This window comes from Cygnus olor, chromosome 1 (genome assembly GCF_009769625.2).
Source record: "Cygnus olor isolate bCygOlo1 chromosome 1, bCygOlo1.pri.v2, whole genome shotgun sequence".
Classification (NCBI taxonomy): domain Eukaryota; kingdom Metazoa; phylum Chordata; class Aves; order Anseriformes; family Anatidae; genus Cygnus; species Cygnus olor.
The window spans coordinates 76,568,462-76,596,401 of NC_049169.1; the positions used below are offsets into that span (position 1 = coordinate 76,568,462).

The 27,940-nt window shown below is 37.9% G+C and overlaps 1 protein-coding gene across 3 annotated transcripts; it reads left to right on the top strand.

Moving 5' to 3' along the window:
* The first annotated feature begins 557 nt into the window (after positions 1 to 557).
* On the top strand, positions 558 to 27,852 carry KRAS (KRAS proto-oncogene, GTPase). Of its 3 annotated transcripts, XM_040545193.1 has the most exons (7): positions 595 to 783; positions 1,589 to 1,711; positions 7,851 to 8,029; positions 10,733 to 10,892; positions 17,904 to 18,019; position 18,071; positions 24,264 to 27,852. In XM_040545193.1, exons 2-7 carry the CDS (start codon positions 1,601 to 1,603, stop codon positions 24,378 to 24,380), a joined length of 684 nt encoding a protein of 227 aa, XP_040401127.1. In that variant the 5' UTR covers positions 595 to 783; positions 1,589 to 1,600; the 3' UTR covers positions 24,381 to 27,852. The 3 variants fall into 3 exon arrangements, with proteins under 3 accessions (XP_040401125.1, XP_040401127.1, XP_040401126.1); XM_040545191.1 differs by having other exon boundaries at positions 558 to 783; positions 1,364 to 1,711; positions 17,904 to 24,333; XM_040545192.1 differs by lacking the exons at positions 17,904 to 18,019; position 18,071 and having other exon boundaries at positions 611 to 783.
* The last annotated feature ends 88 nt before the right edge of the window (positions 27,853 to 27,940 follow it).

A 27,940-nucleotide genomic window follows, 5' to 3' on the forward strand; every position in this document is an offset into this window, starting at 1 on the left:
CGACACATTTCAAAAAATCTCACCGCTTTGGGTGCAACACAGGTGTGTAAAGGACCTGCACGCTGGATCTTTGCAATTACAGTTCAATTACACCTTTGGCATGAAAACAGGCTTCATCGTGCAATTGTTAGTGTGCTTCCAAACAAACAGCTGTTTATTAACTTTTGTACAGAGCACCCTGGCAGCTACCAACAAAGCCTCGCATTTTATGTTGAAATTAGCGAAAGGTTAACGGGCGCCTAAGCTCCACGGCGATTCAGCAGAGCCCATTTGACATTTTTGTGACCGGCTAGGGATAAAAACGCTTTTTTATGTGCACCGAGCCAGCTTCCCCCACCCTCCCCGGCCGAGCAGCCAACGTCTCCCCCTCAGGGCGAAGCCGTGCCGGGGCGGTTAAGGCTCCTTTTAGCCTCTTTCTGCCCGCCGGTGGCGGCGTGGGGGGGCGGCGAGGAAACCCGCCGCGGGCAGCGCCGCACCAGCACCACCCTCCCCTGCCCCGCGGCCCTCCCTGCCCTTCCCTCATCGAGGCCGCGGCGAGGGGCGGGCCCGGGGAGCGCGGAGCGCATCGATCACCGCCCTGCCTGCCTGCCTCCATCCGGCCGCCCGCCCGCTCGGCGCTCGGCTCCCTCGGCAGCCCCGGCCCTCCCTGTCCCCCGCCATTTCGCACCGGGACGGGCAGCGAGGCGGAGCCCCCGCCGCGCCGGGGCGGCCCACCGAGGCAGGCAGGCAGGCACGGAGACGCCGGCGTCGCCCCGCGGCTCGGCGCAGCGCAGCGCCACGCAGGTAGCCGCCCTCTTCCCGCACCCCTCGCCCGCTCTCCCTCCCTCGTCCCCCGCTGAAGGGGAGGTGGCTGCCCGCAGCCGGGCGCCCCTCGCCTCGCCGCCCTTTACCGGGGGGAGCGGCCGGGCTGCCGGCTGCCCTTAGTCGGAGCCCTCGCCGGCGGTAGGGGGCGGTGGGACAGGTGGCCAACGCCCTCCGGGAGCCCGGCACCCTTGTGCTGAGTCAACACTTCCCTCCCTCGCCCCCTTTTCCCCTTCTTTTTATGTAATTTAAGGCCCGGCCGCCGGGCCGGCACGGAAAGTTTGGCCGGTGCGGCCGCAGCCCCGGCCGGGCGCTGAGGGGAGCCGGGGCGGGGCGGGCGCGGGGCCGGGCCCCGGGAGGTGCGGGGCTGGGGGGGTTGGGGGGCCGGTAAAGGGCCGCGACCCTGGGGCTCTTCCTCGGCTCGGGGGGCAGCCCCGGCCCCGAGGAAAGCCGGGCGGCCTCCCGGGAACTTGGGGAGAAGGCAGTGGGGATGGTCTTCCCTAGTCTTCCCTCTTCGCGGGGATTTGCCTGAATTTGTTAATTCCGGCCCCTTGCTTTTCAGCCTCTTCGCGGTCGGTGTATGCAGCTCTGCGCCGCGCTTCAGAGGTGTGATTTTGGCTGGGAAATCGCTTTTTTTCCCTCGTCCCTTTTTGTCCTGCCTTTCCGGGAGAGGATCGCTTTCCGGTGCTAGTAAAGGAACGCGGCGGTGAATGAAAACGCGCTGACAGCATCCTCATTAGTTGGAGCCTGACTCTCTTCTGCTTAATGTTGGTTTCTTTGTCATCAGGTCTGCTAAAAAATGACAGAATATAAGCTTGTTGTCGTTGGAGCTGGTGGTGTAGGCAAGAGTGCCTTGACAATACAGCTAATTCAGAATCACTTTGTGGATGAATATGACCCTACAATAGAGGTAAACAACTTCATCTTGTGCTTCTTGTGATGAGGGATTATCAGCGGTAATGGTGGTTGCTTGTGTTTGGATGCTTACCACAAAAAAAAATTATAGAACAAGACTTTGTATTAAAAGGGCTCAAAAGTAAAGGTCCGCACCACGCCAGTATGAGCAAATCGCTGTAATTCTTGGTCTGACTGTGGAACAACAGATACGGATAAAACATTCACAGTTTTGATCGACTAAAATATGGCGTTAGTTGCCATGTTTTGTTGGACAGTTTGAATGCAAGTTTTTAGGATCTTGGTAAGAAAGTATTCCCCAAAGTCATTTGAAAATGCCTGCTAAAACTTTAGCTTTGCATCAGTCTTTTAACATCGAAAAGGAAAGTCGTGTGTAAGGAGCAATTATAGTTCTGAAATGCACGTGTCAAGCTTTCTCAGCTCTTATCATTGTGATCTGTTTCACACGGTGAGCAATGTATTCTGGGATGCTATGCTGAATGAGGCAAAAATTTGGAACCCGATTTTTTTTTAACACGTCGATGTGTGTATCTGTGTGTCTAGAAAAAGGTGTAAAGTAGCTGCTATAGTGAATTCTTCGGAATACATGGCATAGGCCTTCAAAATCTGAAATTATATTTAAGCTTTAAAAGTTACGGTATTTTAAAGGTTTTTAATGAGCAGGCAAGCCTTGCCTTATAAATATAAGAAAAATACTCGTGTTGTCTGAAATCTCCAGTGGATCATTGGATTTAATAACCTCAGACTGTATAAAAGGAGAAATGACGCTATAATTTACCCAAGATCTTTATGTTCCCAGCGTTGAAGCTCTTTAGCTTATGACTTCATTTATATGTTTATACAATGGGGCGCTTCCAAGCTCACTTCAAGGAATCACAAGGGTTTAAATCTAGGCATAAAATGGTGACTCGGAAAATGGCTATGTAGTCATTTTCAGGTGGACGTGAGTGAAAGGAACCAGTGCCCTGAGATGGCAGGAGGCTGTCTTTAGTGAAGTACGCACCTGAGGTAATATTCCCCAAAGAGTGATGTGTTGGCTCAAGTTTGGGATTATCTTAATGTGCACGTGTGTTTTGTCTGTCTGCTAAATGGCCAAGTAACCTCATGTATGCTTGTTGAAGATTTTGTGAAAAGGAGAGAGGAAGAATGACTAGCACTAGGAAGGCAGCTCTTTCAATTATGAAGATGTGAAAGCTGAAAACAAAAACAATGACAACTCAAAACATGCTTAAAAAACAGGGTACACACAACTCCTTGAGAGGAACAGGCAAAATGGGTTTTACTTTTGGTTGCAGAAGGAAGTTGTTGGTGTTTGTAATACATGCTCATAATCATTTGGGTTTCCGAGATTAGAGGTGTGTTTAAACACCACAAAAAGTACTGTGGAGGGTCTGTATTAGAAAATGTCATATAAGGACAGACCTGTGTAAACAGTTTAGGAACACACAAACTTAAATATCAGTATCCCTAAATCACTTGAGGGATTTTTGCTAATCAACAAGCTGAGTATTTTGAGGCATGCCAAATAATTTTTAGTGTAAGACAATAAAATTAAAACACAGCCCATGTAGAAAGGACATAAAATCCGAGAACAATGGTTCTTACTTAGTAATGGGCAGGATGACTGTAATGCTGTGGTCCATAATCAATATCTTCTTCTGAAAGAAAGAAACGGTTAGCCTAATGGATGTTACCTGCGTCAACAACGTGTTGCATGCAGCGGTGTTGGTCTTCTGTAACTCCTGCAGGTTGTCTGAGCGCTAGTTACCATTTTTGTCTTGTAAATCTTGAGACCTTGAAGGTGGAGACTGGATGTTCCTACTCACGTGGTAAATCACCTGGTTTGCTTACAGCGCTGTAGAATAATCACACAGTTAAGCTTCTAGGGAAGAAATAGTTCTGTTGTAACGGGGGTGGTCTGTCATTGGGGTGACAAACGGGTTCCAGCGAATGGGCTTGTAATGGGGTTTAAATGCTTCAGTCCTCACCAGGGCAGAATCCCATTCTGTTCAGAAGGGTTGCGAGGTTGTGCTTCCTGTACAGTTGTGGTGGTAGGGGTTGATTAAAGAACAATAGCTATAGAGGCTGTCTCTTCATGCAGTATAAGGAAACAAGGCTAAAGTTGTTTTGATAAGTAACTAATAAGGTGATTTGATAGTGTCACAACTATTATTTTTCACTTACTACTGTTCCTTTTATTGCCACATGGCTGTTACCAAAATACTAACTTTTCCTTACAGGCAAATAATCAAGCTAAGTAAGTATTTTTGGAGAAGACAGAGAAAAGAGCTGAGTGTTTGTTATATATAGCAGATTCTATACCTGTGTGGTTATTTAGTGGTTTTAAATCTTTCATGATTAACAACGTGAAATTCAACACTTCTAAAATTCCTGCATTGCTAAAACAGTGCAGCTGAAGAGGAAAAAAAAATAACTGGTTACTTAACCACGGATGTATTCTGTAATATTGTTGCTCTTTTCAGTGGATTAGAATGAGTGAATCAACAACTGTCTTAGCTGCTTGGGAAGCTTCTAGTCTCATGAGCTGTTTGGGTATAAATATAGATCCTAGATTCTATAGATTTCTGTCTGACCAGATGATGGGGGGGGGGGGGGGGGGGAAGAATTAAAACGAGTGCATGTTTGAGTGGCTACCGTTTCTCAGAAATGCATGCTTTATATGTTTATCGCAATTTCATATCACTTGAAATGGATGTCCAAACACATGCTTATAGCCAAGCAATTTCAAGTGTTTTTTTCTAAGACTGTGTATGTGGTCCCTTGGAAATCTGGCCTAACACGCAGAGCAGTTGGACTAGTGCCCTCTACTGGTCGAGGTTTGTTAAATCTTTAATTGCAATATCTTGTGTGATGACTTTTTTTAAAAATTTTTCAATAGTTATTTTCACTGCATCAGCATATTTAGTACTAACCTGTGGGTCATATTTTAAATGTCTTAGAGAAAGAACAGCCTTCCTAGTTGGCTGACAAAGGCTTTTTTTTTTTAATTGGATTAGCAAAATCCCTTGAGTGATTTAGAAATACTTATATTTAAGTCTGTGTGTTCTTAAATAACCTGCGCACCTGTGAAACTTCCACCAACATTTAGTAATAGCTTAGTCTTAGTAGCTGTGATATTCTAATATTAAATCATTGGTATAGTGCATTCTTAAAACAAGTTATTCTCTGAGATGGGATTTATTAAGCAGTAGATTTTTTTCAGATAAATTCCATATGTAGTGCATAGTTGAGACCTCCTATCATGTTTTGCTATCAGTGTTAGTTGTGAACAGATGGAATTATTGCTCCTTTCGCATAATTCGTGTGATTTTTTTTTTATGGCTTGAAAGGCCAATAACAGCAGGCTATGTGATTAATTAAATTAAAACTTTTTGATGTAGGTAGTGTCTGCATACTGGGAAAAATGGCAAATTCATATTTGGAGTCGTGTACTACTTTGAGATTCATTTCTAGTTTGCATTTTGGTTTTACTTGATAGTCTTAAATTAGGTGTTTCTTTATTGCAGTATCTTCCAGTGTGCAGTGAAGCTACAGAGGTTTTAAAAATTCACAAGAAGGGGTCTTTCATTGGTAAAGGGGAGTCTGGCTGTGTTGGGTTCTGCTATTGCGTTTTGAAGTAAGAGTATTACAAGTACCATAGTGGCGTAACTGGCGCTGAGCTTTTCAGTACGTACTACATTCATTTTTTGCTGGACTTGATAACTTTCACAGCACGGTAACATTTAAATTTTATCTGTGATATGTATAGGCTGGTGTTCACCGCAGTGATGTTGGGGTCTCAGAAACCTGAGCTATTAACGTGGTGGTTCAGTTTTCTTCCCTACAAATGTGATTTAATGTTTGACTCCTTGGCAGGGAGGAAACCAAAAACTACTGAAAAAGCAAAATGTTTTTTTTTTTCAGTAACTTAGGAAATCTCAAACTTGAATCCTCTCTCCCGCATCCTTTGTCTTTTCCTTTCATCTCAGGTCTTTCTAGTTAGTGACAAACTTTTCCTTCCAGAATTGAGCAAAATGAATATCTTCTCAAGGCGTTCCTTGCTTTTGTACCTGTGCTGCGCTTTATGCTGGTGCATCTTTGCTACTGCTGCTAACATGGCATACTAAAGTTAGCACTTATTGCAGGAAGAATTTTTTAAAAATTATTTTCTGTGATGAAAGTTTCCTAAAGTTTTTGTTTAGGACTCATTTGTGGTGTGTTTCTTTTCCTCTGAAGTGATAAGGTGCAAAGGAGTAATACAGGTTTTCCAAGAACTGTTTTTCGTATTTTTAAAGTAGCAGTCAAATTGTAAGGGGTGAAAATGAAATAGGCTTTTTAAACATGCCTAGTATAATGCAAGAAGTTCTACTAGTATGTCACTGAACTGTGATAAAGTTAATCATAGAACATGGGTGATGTCTTGTTGAATTTAAGTAAATTGGAATAGAGATGTGTAGGTTTTCTTATTCTTCTCCTTTAAGCATCGACATGGAACATTAACCTTATTTTAAAACTTAGTGGAGCTTGTTTATTTGTCTCATCTGCATCAATGTTTAAACATTGCTTATATTTTTCTAAAGTTACCTAGTATTTACTCAAACACTGAGTTTGCGCTTTTGTGAAATAAATTTCCAAAATCATGTTGGAGTTTAACTTTTATCTTAAAGGGTAAGTGGTCAATATTGTTCTATCTGATATTGCTGAATGATAGCCAGGCTAAAGATAAATAGGAGATTAGAGAGTTTGTTTACTTCAAGATTTTGATCCTATACAACTGCTTGTTTTTAGGATGAGCAACAAGAAAGAACAGAAACTTATTTAAAAAAAAAACAACAAATAGACAAAGTGCATAGAAATAGATGTATATTGCCTTAAAATGCGTACAAAGGAAGCAAGATCACTTTGAATTCATCTTCAAGTTAGTTAGAATTGCAATTTTAACTTGCTTCTCAGTAGCTTAGGCTCACTTTTGCAGAATTTTAAAAAGATCCTGTTTATATAATAAGAACAGAAGCAATATTGTGTTAAGCTCTACCGAAAGGATTGGAAAGGTAATGCCATGATTTCGTCTTGACACCTTTTATGTGTTACAAGTACTGTTTACTGAGAATAATTCATGGCACTACTCAGTGACATTGTTAAAGCTTATTGACATGGTTTTATTTAGAATATATAGGTACTTATAGCAAATTCAGATTTGTATGGAAAAGTAATGTTCATCTTCTGGTTATTGCTAAAACTATGTACTCAACAGAAACCTAGCACCAAAAGGCCCATAAATATGCATTAACATTTAGCTGTTTGAGACTTTGTACAGATTTCAGCTACTTGAATCAGTGACCTAAAAACTTTGAATTGATAGAGTTGAAATAATTTGTTCCAATGTTTGTTCTCTTAACCCATTAGGGCTTTTATCTGACTTTGTGCTTTGTGTTGGTCTGTCTTGGCTGAAAAGCTTGAACTTCAGTTATATCTAGTAAACTTGGATAATTTAATAACTATTATTGTATGTACCTGCTTAGGAGTACAAAATAGATTTTTCTGTCCCAAACACTGGAGGCTTTTTATATATCATTTCTTTTTCAGAGGCATACATTCTTGGAATAGTTCTCGTGTGAACCCTTTCAATTTTGTTGTACATTGTGGCATAGTGCTTTCATAAACATCCATAGAATGAAGTCAAATTTTACTCTTTATTTGTTGGTAAATTGAGTAAACTTAAACTTTTTAAAATCATGGTTACAGGTTTCTTCGATTCTTATATTAACAAAGGGAGAGGCTTTTGATCTGGATCCAATTTGTACTTTGTGTCCCTTTGTGCGGAATAAGAACTGTCCTGTGTATGTGTACACATACACACACATGCAGGGTTACCTGCTGAAGATGCAGAATACAGATCAGAACATGTCCTCTAAGTGCTCTTTCCATCTCTGGATTACTGTATTAGTATAAATACGGGCTACCAATGTTTTTATGCTGTCATTTGCACATCTTTAAATTTGGATTTTAACTCTCGAGTATTTTCAGTTATGCTCAAATACTAGTAAGCAATTTTAGAATTTTTTTGAGCTATGGGTGCTCGAAATCTTGCTTGTTTGTATTTAACCAAGGCTTATGTTTTTTCTCTTCTTTAGGATTCCTACAGGAAGCAAGTAGTAATCGATGGGGAAACCTGTCTCTTGGATATTCTTGATACAGCAGGTCAAGAAGAATACAGTGCAATGAGGGACCAATACATGAGAACAGGAGAAGGTTTCCTGTGTGTATTTGCTATAAACAATACAAAATCTTTTGAAGATATTCACCATTATAGGTGTGTATATAGAAAGATAATTGACTAACTCTTGTATTAGGTGGATAGGTTGTTTGCTCTTATGCTGCATAACGATTGACCTCTTGTGAAACAGCACTTAAAGGGAAATATGCAAATTAGCAACACTTCAATTTATGTATGCATTTGTAGGTCTGTAATTTTGGGTAATCTGAAAGTCTGCTGCTTCATTTGGAAGTTAGGCAGACAACATATCTAAAAGGTCTTCTGTTACAAATTAATGTGACTTAATGTTTCTGCCTCAGTGGATATTATTTATTATAGTGAAAAAATATCTAAAGGTAAACTGCTCATTCCATAAATAAAATTGTGTGTTAAGATGGGAAAACTTACACAGTTGAAACTTATAGGCGATAATATAAATTGTTAGCCTTTGTTCTTTGGGGGGGAAGGGAAGAAAAATACCTGTGCAGAGTAAGATGTGAGCTCTAACACCTTTAGAAAGAGAGAAAGAGACTTACAAAATCTCAGTTCCAGGGTGATGGCTGACTTAGATAAAATTTCAACTCAGCTTTCTTGACATCAGCTACAGTAAAATGGAAAAAGAAGCCAGTCTCTCCTGGTGATTACCATACCAGGCCACTTGTAATTTAGTAGGTTAATGTTATACTGAATTTTAATTAATAATATTTAATATTACTGAATTCTACTTACCTTCTGCTAGAAGGCAATGCAAATCCCACTAAAGATCACTGAGTTTAGCAGCTTCAGTTTAAGGTTAATCCCAGACAAATAATGTTAAGCTGTTCCTGGTTAGGTATTTAAATGCTGACAAATCTACGTAAGTAATAAGCATAAACTCAACATCTAATTACAAAAACATGCAACTTCAGCTTGTATCAGATAGAAGGTGCTGCTCTTCATTTAAGGTGGGATACAATGACAGTTCAATGTAATCAAAGTCAGGAGCTGTAACTGTCCTGATCATACAGCTTCACTTTCTCCTGTATGCTGGCAGTTCAGCTCATTTGACTGTCGTGTGTTGATTTGAGTAGCTGAACTGGTAGGTTCCTAGCCACAAGAATAGTTTACTGCTGGCTTATCTTTCTGGAGCAACTGTGTGATTAGGAGAGTACTGTGGGCTCTCTGCTTCAGGACAGTTCCTTTTCTAAATTTAAATTGGGTTAGCCAGCTTTTGTGTAAATGTCATTAGGTATAAAATGTTGTAACTAAAGAATGTATTGGTAGCAGTGACTTAAAAAAAATGAAACACTTAAGAGTTCTCACAGCAGGGATGACAAATACAAAATATCTCTTGGTTTCAGGGAAAAAAAAAAAACACTAAACTTCTCTTCCTCATCTAACCAGACTTACGAAGTCCTTATAGTGTCTTCTAGTACTTAAAAGGGGGCTACAGGAAAGCTGGGGAGGGACTCTTTGTCAGGGTGTGTAGTGATAGGACAGGGAGTAATGGCTTTAAACTGAAAAAGAGGGTACATTTAGATTAGATACAAGGAAGAAATTCTTTACTCAGAGGGTAGCAAGGCACTGGCACAGACTGCCCAGAGAACTTGTGGACGCCCCATCCCTGGAGGTGTTCAAGGCCAGGCTGGATGGGGCTTTGGGCAGCCTGGTCTAGTGGGAAGTGTCCCTGCCCATGGCAGGGGGGTTGGAACCAGATGGTCTTTAGGATCCCTTCCAACCCAAACCGTTATGTGATCCTACAAAAGGGCCTCCTATAGCTGGAGAAGAGGAAGGGAAGAAAGCAAGGTGTTGACATAAGGCAAAAAGGAGTGCCAAGGTTTTTTTATATATATATATATATATATATATATATATATATATATATATATGTATATATTTTTTTTTTTTAGTTCCACAAAGACAGATTTGCAGACTTGTGTAAAAAGGCCTTCCCTGTTTATCTCAACACTGAGTCGGATGCTGGAGTTTCTTCCTTGCATTCACACACCTGTGGATGGCCTTACAGTCTGAAGCTGAGGGTTTATAAATAAATATCTGAAAACAGTGACAATGTTAATTAAAGAAATGGCTTCTGGATTATTTGGGAGAGCAAAAGAAATGAGTGATCGTTACTTGAGATTCCTGACCTGTACATCTAGATGGTATTGTAAAGATGTTTTCTAGCTTGTGTTTGAAAAGACCTCCATACCAAATTTCTCTTTGTAGAGTACCAGACCAGTGGACTTCAGACAAAGTTTAAAACCCCCCTTTCTAAAAGCAGGGTTTGTAATGATGACTTAAACAACACAAAAACACAGTACAGACAACAGACATAGGGCTTTTGACAGCATTTTATCTTGGCAAATGAGTTGGGTATTGAGTGCTGAGTATGAGAGATCAGTAGTATGATTTATACCAGAGCTGCTTAGGCTCGTTCTGACATTAACTGTTGTGTGTTTTTTTTTTTTTTTTTTTGGGGGGGGGGGCAGGCGGGCGGGGAATTCTTGTGTAATGACATCAGAAGCTGTGGCAGTTTAGCCTTATGAGCATTGTTGATGGATAAACTTATTGAAAAATGTCAGCCTTTTTAAAATAAGATAATATACTTGATGGTGATAGGATTGGTCAATTTACTTTTTGGTGTTTTTTTTATAGTGTATGTGTGGTAGATCAATATAAGGGATGACATTGGAATGCTTTATCTTCATTTTGTTTCAGTGGTTTTAAATCTACTGTGTAAACTATTAATATCTATTAAATAAAATCTGTCTTTTTCTTTAGGGAACAAATAAAAAGAGTTAAAGACTCTGAAGATGTCCCAATGGTGCTAGTAGGAAACAAATGTGATTTGCCTTCCAGAACAGTAGATACAAAACAAGCTCAGGATTTAGCAAGAAGTTACGGAATTCCTTTCATTGAAACATCAGCAAAAACAAGACAGGTAAAGCTCAAAACTTACCAGATAAAAATATAGAACTCCCATCTTAATTATCATAAAGTTAATCATTCTGGGTATTGACAATTGCTTGGTCATATCAATGGATGTTTTTCTGCAGAGTAGAAATTCTTGTGGTGTCTTTTCTGTCATCTCACTGACAATCTGTAGTTGTTCATTAATGTGTGATTTGCTTCAGTTGCACAAACTTAAAGAATGAGACCCTCACTGCTATTGCACTCCACTGTCAGACAGTTGCAGAATTCTTAACATAAGGCTAGAAGATGAGTTGTTTGTATGCTTAATTAGTAACCAAAATAATTTTTCTTTCAGGTATTGATTTAGCATTAGTGGAACATACTTGATAAACCTATTTTATAGCTAAGCAATTGACCGTAAGTCATCTTTGAAATTACAGGTCATTTAGATTAAATATTAGGGGTAAGTTCCTTGCTATTCTTCACTCAGAGGGTGGTGAGGCACTGGCACAGGCTGCCCAGAGAAGCTGTGGATGCCCCGTCCCTGCAGGTATTCAAGGCCAGGCTGGAAGGGGCTTTGGGCGGCCTGGTCTGGTGGGAGGTGTCCATGTCCATGGAAAGGGGGTTGGAGCTAGATGATCTTTAAAGGTCCCTTCTAAACCATAATGTGGTTCTACAGGATTAATTGCTGATGTAAACTTGTGCTCCTGACATTTTTAGAGCAAACACTTGTTTATTGTACTCCACTGCTATAGGTGGAAGAGGCAGCACTAGGGCCCTCTCAGTGTTCTGTCACTCTTCTGGAACAAAGCTGCACATGGTGGTATATATCATGGTGGTATATTCAGGAGAAGATAAGCTGGAAGTTACAGGTGAAACTGTTTCTGTGCTTGAGAAAGTATTCTTAAACAAACTTGATTTTGATTTTTTTTTTTTTTTTTTGTAAGAGTAAAGGCTCTCAGTACAGAATTTTACCAGGCCTGAGCTGCCAAATAACTTGTACTCTCTGCATAATCAGAAGTGTTGCGTGCAAGCTATGAATCGGGAAGTAGGTGTAGCAGAAAAAGGCAAATAAGGGCAGAATGCTGCAATTCAAGTAATGCTGTGTAACTGCTGAATACATTCAGCTGCATCATTTGGCAGAACTTCTTCATGGACAGTATGCAAGTTATTTTTGGATAAAAGAAGTGAATATTTCATTAGTGCAAACTTGCTACACCCACCCAAGTTTCTGACAAGTTGAAACCTGGGCTGATAAGTAAAACTTCACTGAGGAATCCAAGGGATTCTAACTTCTGGCAATAAGAGAGCCTGTAAACCTCTGTCAGGTAGGATAAGGAAAACAGAACTACAGAACTTCAGTGGCTGACAATAAACGAGGCCATAAGAGTGTTCTGAAGAGTGTGGCATATAAGTGGTGTGAATAGAGTGTTTGGAAGCTCCTGCATTAGTGGCTGTCATTGAGATGCTAGGATAAAAAGAACTCTGAAATTACATTTGAGGTTTGAAATACAAATTCTATACTAACATATAGATCTTAATTTGTTCTGCCTGCTGTATAAAGTGTCAGGCGTTGTTTAGGAAATACTCCTACACAGTTTTAATGAAAGTGGGTGTATCTTCGAAGAAGGTTCCCTCACCCACAAACTGCAGATTACTCCTACAAGCAGCCTGCCATGCCTAATACAAAACTGCATGCTCAAAAATCACCACACCTGTCCACTCTTCTAGTCTTCTTTTACCTGAAGTACTATCAGCTTTTTTTTCTTTCATCCAGATAAGTCTTTTAAGAGGTCTGCCAGAGGTTTGTACTTGTTTCAGAGGACAATAAATTTGTCTCTTATGAACTGTTACTGCTACAATTCGTTTTCTAATCTGTGACTTCGTATTGTTGGTAGTGCCAATTGAAATATAATAGAAGGGGTCTGGCTGGCTTTTGTTTTTCAAAGTCAAGCTTTACACCCTCTGCAGATAAGGAGTCCCTAAAGGTCTCAGATTTTAAAGTGAAGAAACATACTAGTCTCTGCTGAGAATGTTGCATTCTAAAAGTTGAATCATTATGTATGTTTGCTGGTTCTTTCATAGTGGTGTTCATAACACGTTGTGTTACTAAACCTCCTCATGCTGGAGGTTTACAAAGCTGTGTTAATAAATTATCGTTGAGAAGATGGATGTGAATTGGAGAAAGAACCTGTTTTTTAAATTACAGCAAGATCATCTAAATATTCATGTATGTGAGTGTATATATATGTGTATAAATGCATATATATGTTTTGTGACTTTCAAGTCACGCTGATTTATCTAGAAATATAAATGCACATATACCTTCTTCAAAAGTAACTCTTTAAATTGAGGGGGGAGGGTCAAGCCATTTTGTGAGCTGGATGTGGTCCGTGGACTATATTTTTATTGGGCAGAATTCAGTCTTTGTCATTAAAAAAAAATAATAAAAATCTGATACTCTTTGGCTACATGCAGAACTTCTGTCTATGAACAAGTGTAGCTGATGGTCCAATAACTCCTGAAATGTGCAGAAGGTCTGACATGAGTATTCAGCAGTAGGAACCTTTTTTCTCCTTCCTTCCTGTACCTGCCATCACACAAATGTGGGCACTAATGGGCTGCTGAAGGGCTCCCTGCTGCGTAGCTGCTTTAGGTCTTCTCTGCGCCCCATCTTTGCTGGGAGTTAAAACCAGAGGGGCTTTCTGGGGAAGTAAGAGAGGTAGAAATGCAAAGGAGTTGCCTGTCTACTCTGTTTTGATTGCCAAGACATATCTTTGAAAATGAAAGCATTTCATGCTCAGGCAAAATCTTACATCTGTTCCAACTAATTCTGTTGTTATTTAAGATCTTAAAAAAAATGATAGACTAGGTCAAAAATAAGAAACTGAATAACACTGAAATGAAGTGCAGAAATAAGTTGTTATGAAAGCTAGTGTATTTGGATTTACTCGGTTCTGACTGGCAATGAAGATGTGGATTAGGGGGTATCCTTTAACGTGCCACTGTCCTACTAGTATTAGACTCAAAGGAAAAGCAGGTATGTAGGAGTTACTGCATGCTTTAGTTGTTGTTGAGAACATACACTTTTTGAAGTGTTTAATTAAGTTGACCTACATGACAAGGATGCTGTTTTTATACTGTGATGTCTGGAGAGAACCTGTGTGTAATTGGTGCAGTGTTTACAGACATTTATTCCTATGTCTCTGGTAAGATGCACAAATAACTGATAATTTAGACAATTTGCTTGGACTGACTTGTAATTTTTTAGGGATTTGTTGTATCTGTTTAACAATATTGTTGTTTCACTCAAAGCTGCTGTTATGTGTATAGCTGTGCAACACTTCCCATTTTTAAAATCTTGTTTTCAGTTATTTATGACTTGACCTCACAGTGCAGGCTGAGTTGTGTTTTTTTTTTTTTTTTTTTGGTGAATTTCTGTTTTGTGCCACTTGTTTGTAAGGTAAAACTTTCCCAGAAAAATTCAGTCCTTCCCAAGGAGAAGGCCTCAGGAAAAAGAAAACGTTTTGATAATGTTGGAATAGAACTTTGGCATCCAACATCTGTGCTGAATGACTCCAGGATACTGAGGAAAACAGTTTTGCTGACAACAATAAATAGAGGCAACATATGACAACATAAATATTTTGCTGACATTTTAAACATTGCTAAATGTTTAAATGACATTTTAAACATGCTAAACATTTTGCTGACAACATAAATAGAGGCAGCCAAAAAAGGGTACATGTGCACAGCAAGGGTGAAATTTCAGGTAGGACAGGCAGCTGTAATTCTGGCATTTCTTAACTTTCAAGTGGTTAAATTCATAATTACAATTCTGATTTTGTGCAGTATTTTATGTCAGTGTAGTGATGTATGTCTGATATTTAACCTTCGTAAGATAACACAACTTTCAACTAAATAAATGCTACCACCCCAACTAGTGAAAGTTACTTCTGCATGTGGCTGAGTTGCAGTAACAGTTTCCAAATAGTCCTTTGAAGCATTGTATTTATAGACAGCAAAAACAAGAAGAGCCTTAATCTCATGTAGCAGGAGCTAGTAGGTTTTTGCAGGTTTATATACCACCTGGTATTGGCTGAACTGACTTTGCATCTCCAAAGTTTTGTCAGGTGTACCTTTACGCAAGTGAGGATCATTCTTTTTGCCCATGTCCACAGGAATACTTTTGTTTGTATAATAGTTGGTTTTAGGAGACTAACTCTTATGAAGTGTATAAAGGTGAACGGAATGCTTTTGAGATGTCAAGGTTAACCTTAATAATCTCTTTTAAGCACTATTTATAGAAGCAAAACAGGTGAAAATTCCTGATTATGCTTTGGTCCTTACTGAAATAGCCAAACATTCAATTTAAAATACGATTACTTGCAAAGAAAGATTATCTTCTAAGTCAAAAGCATCTAGGGCAACATTGCCCTAGAGGTTATGGGTTCTTCAGGCTGTTCACATCTAAACTGCTATTTACTTAACTTTTTAATATTTGCCAAAGGATATTTTTACTTCCATTTATGTCAGCTAAAAGAACTGGTTGATTATATTCCAGATGTGTGAGGCAGGCTTATTTAAGGAAAAAATACTGAGAGCTGTTAAAATAAATTGCTGGTAAAATGGCTTCTTTTTAAAACTGGCACCTGGCTCTTTAAAAATGTCACCTTGTAATAATTAAATTAGCAAATGTCTTTCTTTGTATACAGTTTTCTTTCAGAATAATTTCTCTCAACAGAGTTCATAAGACTGTTCTTGATGGTGGCAGTAGTAGCAATTTCTTTTCTCACTCTGTCTCTCTCCCTCTCTCTGCATTGCTAAAGCAAATCACAGCTCCTGATGGTGATGGGGAATTTGGCAATAAACTTTGAGTGAAGAATTATCTAATTATTCATGTGAAAGCTCCATAATCAAATTATGTATTTCTACTGCAAAACAGTAGATTTGCAAAAATGTTGATTCTTGTACAGCCTGTGCTTTGGCACATAGCAGCGGATCAATGTTTACTCTTTCCTCTTTTTAATGGAGTAAGTTTCCATGCCTTCTAGGAAAACATGAAAGTATGAGCTTTACTTGTGTTTTTTTTTTTTTTTTTCTGTTTTTAATGGCTCTTTTGAATTGTGCAAACTTTCAGACCTGAAATGTAAGACAACTTGGGAATTTGTCTAACATGCTAACAGGACATGTTTTGTATAACAGATACAATCCAAGAATTAGAATAAAATTCATTTAATATTTAAAATTTGTATGGCTGTAGGTCAGACATACCCTCAGATAAACAGCTGTGTGTTAAGAATGAGTCTGAAATATGAAAACTGATGGTACAGGTCAAGCAAAATAACCCAGTAACTGCAGCAGTAGATGTTAGCTATATTTGTTACAAGTTGTATAATACAAAGATGGGTTGGAGAGAGAATTTAAGGAAAAACTGCCAAATAAAAGCCTGGATTGTGTGTTTGGATAATCGTAAGGTTTTGGGGCTTACATGGTTGTACTGTGTTCCTTGATCTTCAGTCTCTTCCACTGTTATTCCAAATATTGACCTTATAGTAAATTAACAACACTTGATGTGACTGAGGAGACAGGTGATGAGACTGACAGGAAGGCAAATGAAAGATTTACTATCCCCTTTAAAAGCCTCAGCTAAACCTTAACACCAACTTGAAGCTGGCGCTGTACCTTTTCATCTTGTGTTTGCTAACACCATTCTTCAGTCCTCAGCATCTCTAAGTGATATAAACACATAGCTGCAGAAAGGTAAGGTGTGAGACCAGGGAGAGTGAAACACTGCCCTGGCATGCCTGAAGAGCTCCCCTTAACGAAAGGAAGATGCGAGCAGCAGAACATCACAGGCTGTTTGTACGTAGTGTTGTTATTGATCCTGGCGGGTGCTGAAGTAACCCAGAAAGAGCAGAGTGGGTGAGCCTTTTGTGTGGATGTGAACTAAGCCCTTAAACATGATCAGTAATGAACTTGTTGCTTCGTCTGCATGGAAGAATAACCTCTAATTACAATAAGTATTTACTTTGAAAGTTATTCTGAAATAGATACACTTGAGATGCTTTAAAAGCACTTTGCCATGACACAAATATTCACTCTCCTAAATCTGGAAGCATCGTGTTTGCTCTATAAGTAGCTTTAGAAACAATAATGAAATTTAGCATTCTTAGGCGAATTTATTTATTTGTAACCTGCTATGAAATTGCCTGATCTAGAATTTTTCTATACTTTGTTAGCTTGTTGCACAGATTTTTGCAAAGCAAGTACTTTAAGAACAGAAGAAACAAGCTTACTTTGCCAGCCCAAAGAGTAACAGGTTCTCACTTTGGCTAAGAAGTGAAAATAGTTGGCTAACTTTGTGCAAGTACCCCCTAGTTACCAATCTAATAGCGCTTTGTGCCTGCTAAATACATTCATGCCCACAAAAATGTGTGAAAAGATTCAGAAATACAAGTTCTATTATTTTCAGCACTGGAAGAAATGGAAGAAAATTGTTCTTATTCTGTTTTGTCCTAGTGCTACCTGGCACAGGAAAAGAAAAGAAGTCTTGTAGAATAGATTTCACGGTAATTGGTCAGCAATAAATTCTTTGGCATGTCTCAGTTCCTTGCATTAAAAAGTACTTATCAAGCAACAAATATGCAAGCCCAGCATTTTAAATATATTAATGAGGAGAAAAAAGTTTGCTTGACAAAGTTGGGTACTGGGCTAAATCTTAAACTGTACCTTAAATGCAAGGCTGATCTTATGTAAGAAAGAAATTTTGTCAGCTAGGAAGGCAGGTCCTGTGGCTTATTCTGTGACATCTTTGAGAGTTTTATTCCATGTTCCATTGTGCTGTTCTGATGGACAGGATCTTTGATATTTATCTCTGGACTCAATATGAACACAGCTTTTCTGTGGACCATTTGGAGATCCATATACATTTCTCAAGTAAAGCTCATAATTTTGGTGTTTTTTTCCTCTGCCATGGGTGTTCCAATATGTCAATTGATAATAAGCAATTTTTAAGGAGTTGTGTTTTACAATGCAGAGAGTGGAGGATGCTTTTTATACATTGGTGCGAGAGATTCGACAGTACAGAGTGAAAAAAATCAGCAAAGAAGAAAAGACTCCAGGGTGCGTGAAAATTAAAAAATGCCTTGTAATGTAACAGGGTAAGTCTTGTAATGTAACAGGGTAAGTCTTGTAATGTAACAGGGTAAGTTCTACAAATCATTTGTCAAATAAAGCTGATTGAGAATATCTTGCAAATCAGACATTTTATGATTAATTACATAATTTAAGATATAAAACCAATCAGATTCCAGTATAGTAGTCCTGAATAATATTCTTAGCAAACACATGGATTTGCTTTGTTTTAAAGGTTTTTGTTAAATAGAGTAAGAGGAGGTCTTTCCTGCATATCAGGGTCTCCATCTGTAAAGTGCAGATTTAATTTTGTGTGTCAGGAAGTTGAGAGGAAAATATTTTAATATTTTCAGTTGCAGATACTACTGAAGTTGGACGTTGACTGAACCTTCAGCTGATGAGCTGAGGGGAGAAGATAATATTTATAGGCCTTCTGAGGTGCAGAAAGAGGAATTTCTCACTTTTTTTTTTTTCCTGAGTCTTTAAAAAGAAAAGGAGGGGAGGGGACAGGCAACAGTGAAGTACAACTGAAAAAAAAAAACATCCAGAATTGTCGCAAATAATTTGTTAGTGATAGACTCCAAGTAAGAAGAATAGGAAGGAGGAGGAGAGAAGAATCTGTGATGTGGAAAAAAGTGCTAGTCTCAATCACTTCCAGCGATGTCTGGATAAACCACCAAAATAGCTCCTTGCATATATTACTAACCCATTAATTTTTTACCTCTTTCTGCAACAAATCAGAAAGTGGGTTGTTACTCCTTATATACTTTGCAAGCAGGAGGATGATATGGAGTTTCCTGTTGTTTAAAAGATAGCGTCTGTTTTTCAAGAAGTGTTTTTCACACTTTAGAACACCTTGCAGAAAGGTTGTGGAATTCAAATTCCATCTTAAAAAGACTGTTGTACCTGCAGGAAGATTTAATTCGATAAGGGAATCGAATCCTCAGAGGGAGGAGGGAGAGATTTTATTATGTAACATTTTTTTTTCTAGATCTTCTCAGGATTATTATATCACTGAAAAGCTAAGAGTGAATGACTGCTCTAAGATGCAACTTCAGATATTTGCTTAAGAGAAGATGCTTTATGATACTGTTTGTATCAAAGGCTTCCTTTTCAGGAAACTTGAAACTTCAGTTATGAAGCTCCCCCCAGTCTTGCATCTAAATATCTTAATAAAATGCCATGGAAATACCTTGTTTTATTTTTCTAGTTAAAGCAACTTGGCAAGATTGCTTTTGATAAGTGAAATAAGAATTAAAATTGTCTAGGCCTCCTTCCTGTAGTCTTCTGAAAGCCAACTATGCTATTTTTTGCTGTCTTACTAATATAGCCACAATGTGAAGTGCCTTTGTTTCCATGTAAGATGTTTTAAGTTTCTATTAAACCCTTGCCCTCCACCTTGATAATGGTTTGACCTTGTTCCTTGAGCTCCTCTTCCTATGGGAAGTTTTGTTCCTTTTCACTTAGTAAATAATTTCCCACTTGATCCCCATTACCAGAATTAGTCTAGTAAAGAAAGCATTCATTTGTAATCCTTGAAGTAAAATTTCTTTTGGTATACTAGATCTTGAATTTTCTGCTTTTCCTTTTCTTAGACTTCCTTGGGAGGAGAATAGGATGTTGGGAACTGTGGTTTTATTTGTTTTTCAGATTCTGGGATTCTTTTTTTTTTTTTTTTAAATATAGCTGAGGGAATGTATGCTTTCTTTTTACCTGCCTCCTATTTTCTTTATGCCTGCTTCCAAAAGAAGTATGTCATCTTATTTTTTTTCCCCAGATCAAGGGAAATCTCTTCTGTCAGCAATGGATATTGTTTCTTTTTTGCATATCCTATTTCAAAAATAGTTTTGGATACAAGACTGTAGAACTTGCAGAGTGCCTGCTCAGGAGAAAAGACATTCATCTTCATATTCAAATGAATTCCTTTAAAAATCTTCAAGGTACTGATAGTCATTTCAGCAACTTCATATTTAGGAGGTTAAGCTGGAGGAAGCATACTCCAAAATTCTTGTGGTACAGCTGTAATTCAGTAGTGATTCTAGTGGCGTAAGAAGTCTAGCATTTAAAACACTCTGGCTTGTATTACTTCCCATTCCGTGACATATGTATCTTATTTCAGCCTGCTGTATAGTAGAAAAGCTAAGGAGAGCAGCACCTAATGATGCAAGTTTTTCAGCTGGTATTCAAAACTTCAAAAATACTAATTATAGCACACTTTGCAGTGATGCACAGTATTTATTTTCCTTTCTTGTCTGCGGGTAGTCAAATTTGATGGTTCAGAGTGTTTTGGTACCTCTAGGAATATTCAGTCACCTTGTCACTTACAAGGTGCCTTTTTAGTTACTTTAATCTTGTCAAAGTTTTGAGCAACCTTGTACTACCCAGATTATTATTAACTGCTGACACTTTCCAAGATTTTAATTCCTTTGGTTGTTACACAAAGCAGAAAGTACATAAAACCTTTTGCTCATTTTTTCATTTCCAACAAGCAAGAAGAAAATTCTGAAACTCAGTGTAAGATCCTCAAACGATTTCTCTCTTGAAAGCATTAAGTAAGTTTTTATATAAAAAACATACTATAATGAAAAGCTGCTCTATGGTATAAATTAAGCATCTAGACAAGCAATTCAGATTGAGCTGTGTTAGTAAAAATACTTGAATTATGAAAGTTCATTAACTTCTAGATTTTTGCTTAAAACTAATTTAATGATTTTTCCATGGAACTACAGACACATACATGTTCACTTTCTCACAACTGTTGTGTGTATTATAGTATTTATTAAATATATTTAAAAGACTCTTCCACCATTTTAAACTTTTGTAAAGATCTATTTGAGGCTGCAGTCCTTAAGGAATCCCAATTCCTTATGATTTTGTGGTTTCTTATTGATAGATTCAGGTTACTTGCCAAGTCGCACACATGCCTGTAACCGCATAACCAGACATCCAGATTTCTGTGTGGCTACAGGATGATAGAACTGTGGTGCCCCAAAGAGAAGCTGTAGCCAGGATCAGGTTGTTTCTGCAGGAACAGTGGGATTTTTCTGTTCCTTTCATGTTTCTTAGCTGCACTTTGGAAAAACAAGAGTCAAGAGCAAGCTCTGTCCTGAATGCAGCAACTTACTCTCAGCCTCTGTTTTTCAGAGCAAATATACCTTTATTGTGGCTGTGTGGTATAGCTTGGAGCATACATTGTGTATTTTGAGTTTCTAATGCTAAGCCTGGATTTAAAGCACTCATTCATTCAGTACATCTTATGCTTCCTGAAAAGTTTGTGCACAATAACTCCATTGTTAGAGGGAGAAAAGTCAGCTGCATGCTGTCCCTTGCTACTGAAAAAAGTAACTGGGGAAGTTGACCACATTTGATTTTGTAGTATTGATGCCTTTAGGGAACTTCTGTAAACAGAGTTTCCACTTGTGTTCTAATTTCATTTTTAACATTTAATCCACAGACTGAAAGATCAGTTTATTTTGAATCCCTCAGTCCTAAAACAAATATTCTAAATGCTTTGTATGTTATGTTATATTTATTACCTAAATTTAAAAGGAATTTCTGTTCAAATACAGAAACTAGTATATATGTTGTTAATAACTTTAAAAGCTTGCTCTACAAAGGTGTAAATGCGAGGATGAAAGTTGTTCTTCACAAGTATTTTGCAACATGCACTGTATTTAAAAGATCATCACCTTACTAGGTAGAATAAGATTTCAACCTTAGTTGTGAAGCCATGTGATTAAAGGCCCACAATATTACTTTGTATGAGTTACTTTCTCTGTATTTACTTAAAATATAGTTTAAGGAAGGTAGACTGCTCACTTGAAGACTTCAATTGCAATTTCTGTTTAGTTTGTCTTAGAAGATGCCACTTAAAGCTAACAACTGTCCGTGTAATGAATGCTTTTCTAGCACAGTAAAAGTCTGAAGTGCTGAAGTAGTTTTGTAAGGAGATGTGAATAGTCTTGTAGATGAATATTGTGCAGAAGTTTTTCTTGTTGTAAGAATGAAACTGTTCTCTATTGTGACTGATTCTTAGTACTTTCCTCGTAGTTGGCTGTCTGAGATGAGAACTGCAGCAGATATGCTTTGAACCATCACTATTTGTAGATCATTTCCCTACATGAACATTGCCAAATGTACTTTGTGCATTAATGCTGAAGTTATAAGTAAAATACAGTAGCTGTCTATAAAATAATACCTAGCTTTTGTAACTCTCAAAAGACCTGACCTTTTCCAGAACTGTGGGTACTTTTACTAGGTATGATACATCAATTTTATTTTGACAAATAACACTTTAAAACTTAGAGCAACTTAATTGCTAGAGTATTTTATATGTCATGAGATCTTGCAGAGTGTACTATTAGTTTTGGTGGAAGAGCTACTAAGGACTTTGATCTAACATTAGTTATTTGTAAACATGTTTATAAACTTGACACATGAAAGCTTTTAATAAATTTGTTTGGAGGTCTCTTCCAACCTAGACGATTCTGTTATACTGGAAGCATTGCTTTCTAGGTGTAGCTAGTTAACATCTCACGGTTATTTGGACTTAACATATATAAACCATATAATGGTTTCATCACCATTTGGTAGTTGACTGAAACAGCAATGAATAAGCTGATTTTTGACATTTTATTTTTGCCCTGTTTTCAGAGTTCACTGTCTGCTCTTCTGCTGAAGTAGGTATACAGGAATAAACTAAGACTTGATTTTAATTGGCAGCTTGAAGGCAAACTAGCTGACAAGAGGTAGGAAGCTGCCTGTCAGTTGTAGGGCTGAATTTCTAAGTCAGTTTCTATAGTAGTGCAGTTGGCTACTGTGATGCATTAACATTACACAACTATTTCTGACGTATCTAAAAGATAATGCAAGGAGTGAAAAATAAAGTTTTTCTTAATGTTTTTATAACTGTCAGTATTAAATGTAAAGGGCTTACTGAGAACACATACTCAGTTGGGATTTGGGGCAGCCTGAAAGGTAGGTAATAATATAAATAAACTGTATCACATAAATAGGTCATTTCAAAGTATACTGTCTAACACTGTACTCGATTATGGTTCACATCAGGCATACAGGTCTCTGGTCAAAACAGCTAATTTTCCTCAGTTATAATTATCCCCCCAAAAGTGGAAAAACTACTCAGTGTGAAGAAACATTAGCATTTGTGTCTGTAGCTTAACTGTTGGAGCTGTGGAGATTTTAAATGACTGTACGTGATAGAACACACAGATAATGTGTTCCATGTGTCTTCATATAGGTTGAATTGAATGATTTATCAAATACTAATTTATCATTGCAATGCCGAATTGATTTGATTGACTTGCTTATGTAAAGATTTAAAAAAAACAACACTATGATGTGATTACTGTATTAGTATGCCTGACAAATGACATGAATATGTAGATTAATCATAACCATCTCTTTGGTACCAAATTTTTGCTGCAAATATTTGTATTTACTTGTAAAAGCCGTGTAGATTATTAAGGCATAAGCAAAGCTAGCTAATGCTTCAGAGCTTTATTCTGAAATCTAGTAGTAATAATATACTTGGAATCTAAAGATGTGGTGCCTGTGCTTTTCTAGTCTGAGGTGGGACAACATGTGCCTCACCTACGTGGACACGAGAGCAGTACGTGTTCCCAAGTCACATTATTAACAGAGTTGTACCTGCGGATGTCTGTGGTCAGCTCCTGGGCAGTAACTCACCCGCAGGCTGCTCTAAGTCCAGCTTGGGAATAGTAGAGAAAAGGCAGGCAGATGATGCTAGCTGTTGCTGGTGTCAGAACAGTTCATTTGGGTGTCTTAGTGTTCCTCAGACCTCAGGAGAGGAACAGCCTGCAGCCAGGACTAGTTGTTCAAACTGGCTGGCTGCTGCCTAGAGCTGCTCTCCTGTGGGCTCTGCTGCCCATGTACAGTGATGCAGTTAGACGTGATGCAGTCAGATGTGCATTTCATATATGACAGGAGACAACTGTAGTCCCCCATCCATCTCAATCCATTTTTCCCAAGGTGCCCACTCCCAAAATCTAGAAACGCTCAAGAGGGTGTTGGTGCCCCAGCAATTCCTCCAATGCACAGCTTGATTTAGGGATGTTGTAAACGCTTCGGCAAGGAGAAGACGGTGTCAGCTCTCCTGGCAGGCAGCAAGACTGCTGATTGAACACACTTCACCTGATCTGGTCAGATGAAAACAGCCTGTACTTATGTAGGCAATTAAGTCTGTTAATGTGATCTTAATGTGTGCACCTCTGTATTTTTTCAGGGTGTTGATGATGCCTTCTATACATTAGTTCGAGAAATCAGAAAACACAAAGAGAAGATGAGCAAAGACGGGAAAAAGAAGAAAAAGAAGACAAAGACAAAGTGTATAATTATGTAAATACAATTTATCCTTATTCTTAAGACATACTTAAGTAATTTTTGTACATTACACTAAATTATTAGCATTTGTTTTAGCATTACTTTACTTTCTGCTTCATGATCCTGTTAGCTTTACCTGAATGCTTGTTTTTAATGACAGTGGAAACTTCATTCCTCTTAAAGTGCCAGTATTCTTTGAGTGTTGGTTCTTGAACTAGCAATGCCTGTGAAGAAAACAAACAAACAAACAAAGACACAAAACAAACAAAAAAAACCCCCACACACAAAAACCTGAGAACTGTCTTAGGACTCTTTGGTGCATGCACAGTTGCTAACTTCCTATTTTTCTTACTGATTGTGAACTTTCGTTCTGTGTGCAAACAAAACAATGAAATGATGCTCTACACATTCTAACACCCCCTTTATTTTTTTTTCTTTTCTTTTTTTTTTAAATCTGGTTGGGAAAACGGATTAGTTAGCAAAAGAGACTTTCATTTCAGACTTCCTTTTAATTTAGACTGACTGCAATATAGAGAGACCAGAAGCCTTTATAGTCTTCCTGTAGATTTTGCTTCTAGGCATCTAGTCTTGTAGCATTTCAGATCAACTTTAATGAATGTAAAGATAAAACTTTCACAAAAAATTTTTCACTGCAATTTGTCACGGTCACTCCTTAAATACTATATTTTTTCTATAAAAAAAAAAAAGAAAATTTAAAAAAAGACAATAATGCACATCTGGCAATGGAAAAAGTAAAAGTTCTAATTAGATTGATTTGCTGTTGTTAATGCATTGCTTTAAGACTTTCACTTAACTCCTTGTGTCTGAAGACACCAAGGTGAAATCTTAGCTCTCCTGACTCCATAGCAGTAAATTATCTTAAAGTAGCTTTGTTCAGTAGGTACAGGATTTCACCCTTAGTGTCTCTAGGAAAAACTAGAAAGCCTTAATAGATAAGTTGATTCAAATTCTTAGGTTAATTCATACATGGATCCAGAATTTATCATAAGAATTAAATCAGAATGACTCCTAAATTATATAGCAAATTAAAACCATTTTTTTTTTCCCAAGGGTGGCATGAAATATTTCCAGATGCCTATTTTTAAATTCTAGTAACCTCAAATCAATGAATTAATGAGCTTGAATTTAGCTGCTTCATGCAAATAATTTGGAAATCCACAATGCCATAAAATGGTGTGGAATTTGCACAAATCTTCAGCGTAGAACATTGTTCCCAGACTCAATGTTTGTGTGATGTTTGTGAAGTGCTGGTTTTGTTGCACAGATTATATGGTTGGTGAGTGGCATTCCAGTGTCTAGACTGTCATGAAATGAGACCAAGATTTTAATGTTGTCTTTCTCTGTGGTTATATTTTCTTGTGATTTTTTTCCTTTTTTTTCTTCTGATCAGAATTAATGCAGAATTTTTGCAGAAGCTTTCCATTTTGGTACTGAAGTAGTCTAGTCATTTTGCACCAAAGTAAGAGCCAGTAATTTCAGTGCTGCCAGTTCCTGTCATCTTACTGCAAATGTTGCCTTGTTAGATGCTTTTAGCTGTGGCCTCAGTTCCAGAAGGTACACTAGTCCCTAAGTCAGCTGCAGAGTAAAATTTGAAAGCGTGACTTCAGTGTACCCTAATTTAAACATGACATTGATGTAGGATAATTCAGGACACTGGACTGGTAAATCCTGGAAGTTTGGAACAGGAAATAGCAGCATTGCTCTAACCTAAAGTATAGCTAAACCATTACATGGAAATTTTACACAGTAGAATTCTAATATACCAGCGTAACTTAGACCTTAGATATGATGTCAAAGGTGCAACTGCATAAATGTAATTTTTTTTCTTTCTACAAAAAGAAAAATACAGCAGTGACTGTTAGGTGGAGAGCTGCAGAGCTGGCAGGGGAAGTATACTGTCTGGATTGCAGCATGTTCTTTAACTAATGTGGCTGAGAATTTAACAAATGAACGTCTTTCCCTGCCTGCACTGCTTGTTCCCCTAGGCCCCCACCAAAACCCAGTCTCTCCCCTTTCAGCTTCGATACGAAATATACTTCAGATTATGAAAGATTGTGAAAAATGGTAATAGGAGAGACTAGCACTATATTTTAAGGGCCAGTAAGGAATACAGACAAATTCTTAATGTTACAAAACATTTTACAGCATCCAAGGTTAAAAGATGTATTGGAAACAGCTGGTTATTTGCACATTTTAGATGCTCTTGATTATATATGAAGAGCATAGCAAAACTTGATAGTATATCTTGAGCAAACAAAAGCAGTCCTTAGATGACTCTTAAGATTTTTGGTAACTGAGTCACACTGCATGTAAAATTAGGGCTGGTCTAAAATTCTCATGTTAATTTAATTAAAAATGGTAGGAGAAATAAATTTAGCAGAAATGTCTTAATCATCAAATGCAGATCAATATAGCTCTAATATGAAGCTATATGTAAGTAGTTTTTTCAGTAAGTGTGATCTGTAGCTACCAATCAAATTATTACAATCTATTTACATTTGCCCTTATAGACATTAAAAAAAAAAGCTCATCCTTGCCACTGTTGTGCAGTTTTGTCTTAATATTTGTAAAGATTTGGTGAAGCATGTTGGATTGCAGCTTGCACACGTTGATCTCATAATTATTCTGTTTTTTCCATATTTGAAATGCTTTCAAAAAACATACCTGGATGTACTATCATTTCTGATAGTAAATGCTAAATAAACATGTGAATCACTTACCATGTTAATACATTAAATTGCCACGTGTCAGGGAGTAACACCTTCTTATGGTAGCTTTATGTAACATGGGTAAACAACTTTATCATCGGTTTTCTCAGAACTGAAAATTCTTTTAACCAGTCTCATTGCCCTAAATTTTTTTCCTAACTTAAGAAAAAAAAAGTTACACTGCATAGAATTTGTTACAATAACAGGATCTCTGTCATGGGTAAATCCCGACACACAATCTTCTACTCTTTGCTCTATAAAGCAATACAGTTATTACCTTCAAAGACCATCAAACTGTATACAAATCATTTTGTCTGAAGTTTACATAAAGCTACATAGATGGTAAATCTTTCCTAACATTTCTTTATTCCACTGTCTCGTGTTTTCATGTTGAAAATACTTCTGCTTTTTCCTCTTGAGTGCCAACTTCTTACTAGAATGACTTCTTAATGTAACATGTTTACCTGGAATGTATTTTAACTATTTTTGTATAGTGTAAACTGAAACATGCACATTTTGTACATTGTGCTTTATTTGATGTGGAACATATGCAGTGTGATCCAGTTTTTCCATCATTTGGTTGCGTGACCGGAATGTTGGTCATACCAGATACTAAGTTTAAAAAAAAAAAAAAACCACTGTTTTAAAATTTTTAATGTTTTTAGGAGTATGTGCTGTGAAGTGATCTGGAATTTGTCATTTTTTTGTCAAACTGTACTGCTCCTATTTATTGTAATGTAATAAAAAAAATAGGTATTGTGAGTTTCTGTCCATGTTTGCTTTTCTCTCCAAGAATTTCAGTACATCATCTTTGTAATGGGGTACCCCATGAACTGCATGTGTTTGGCGA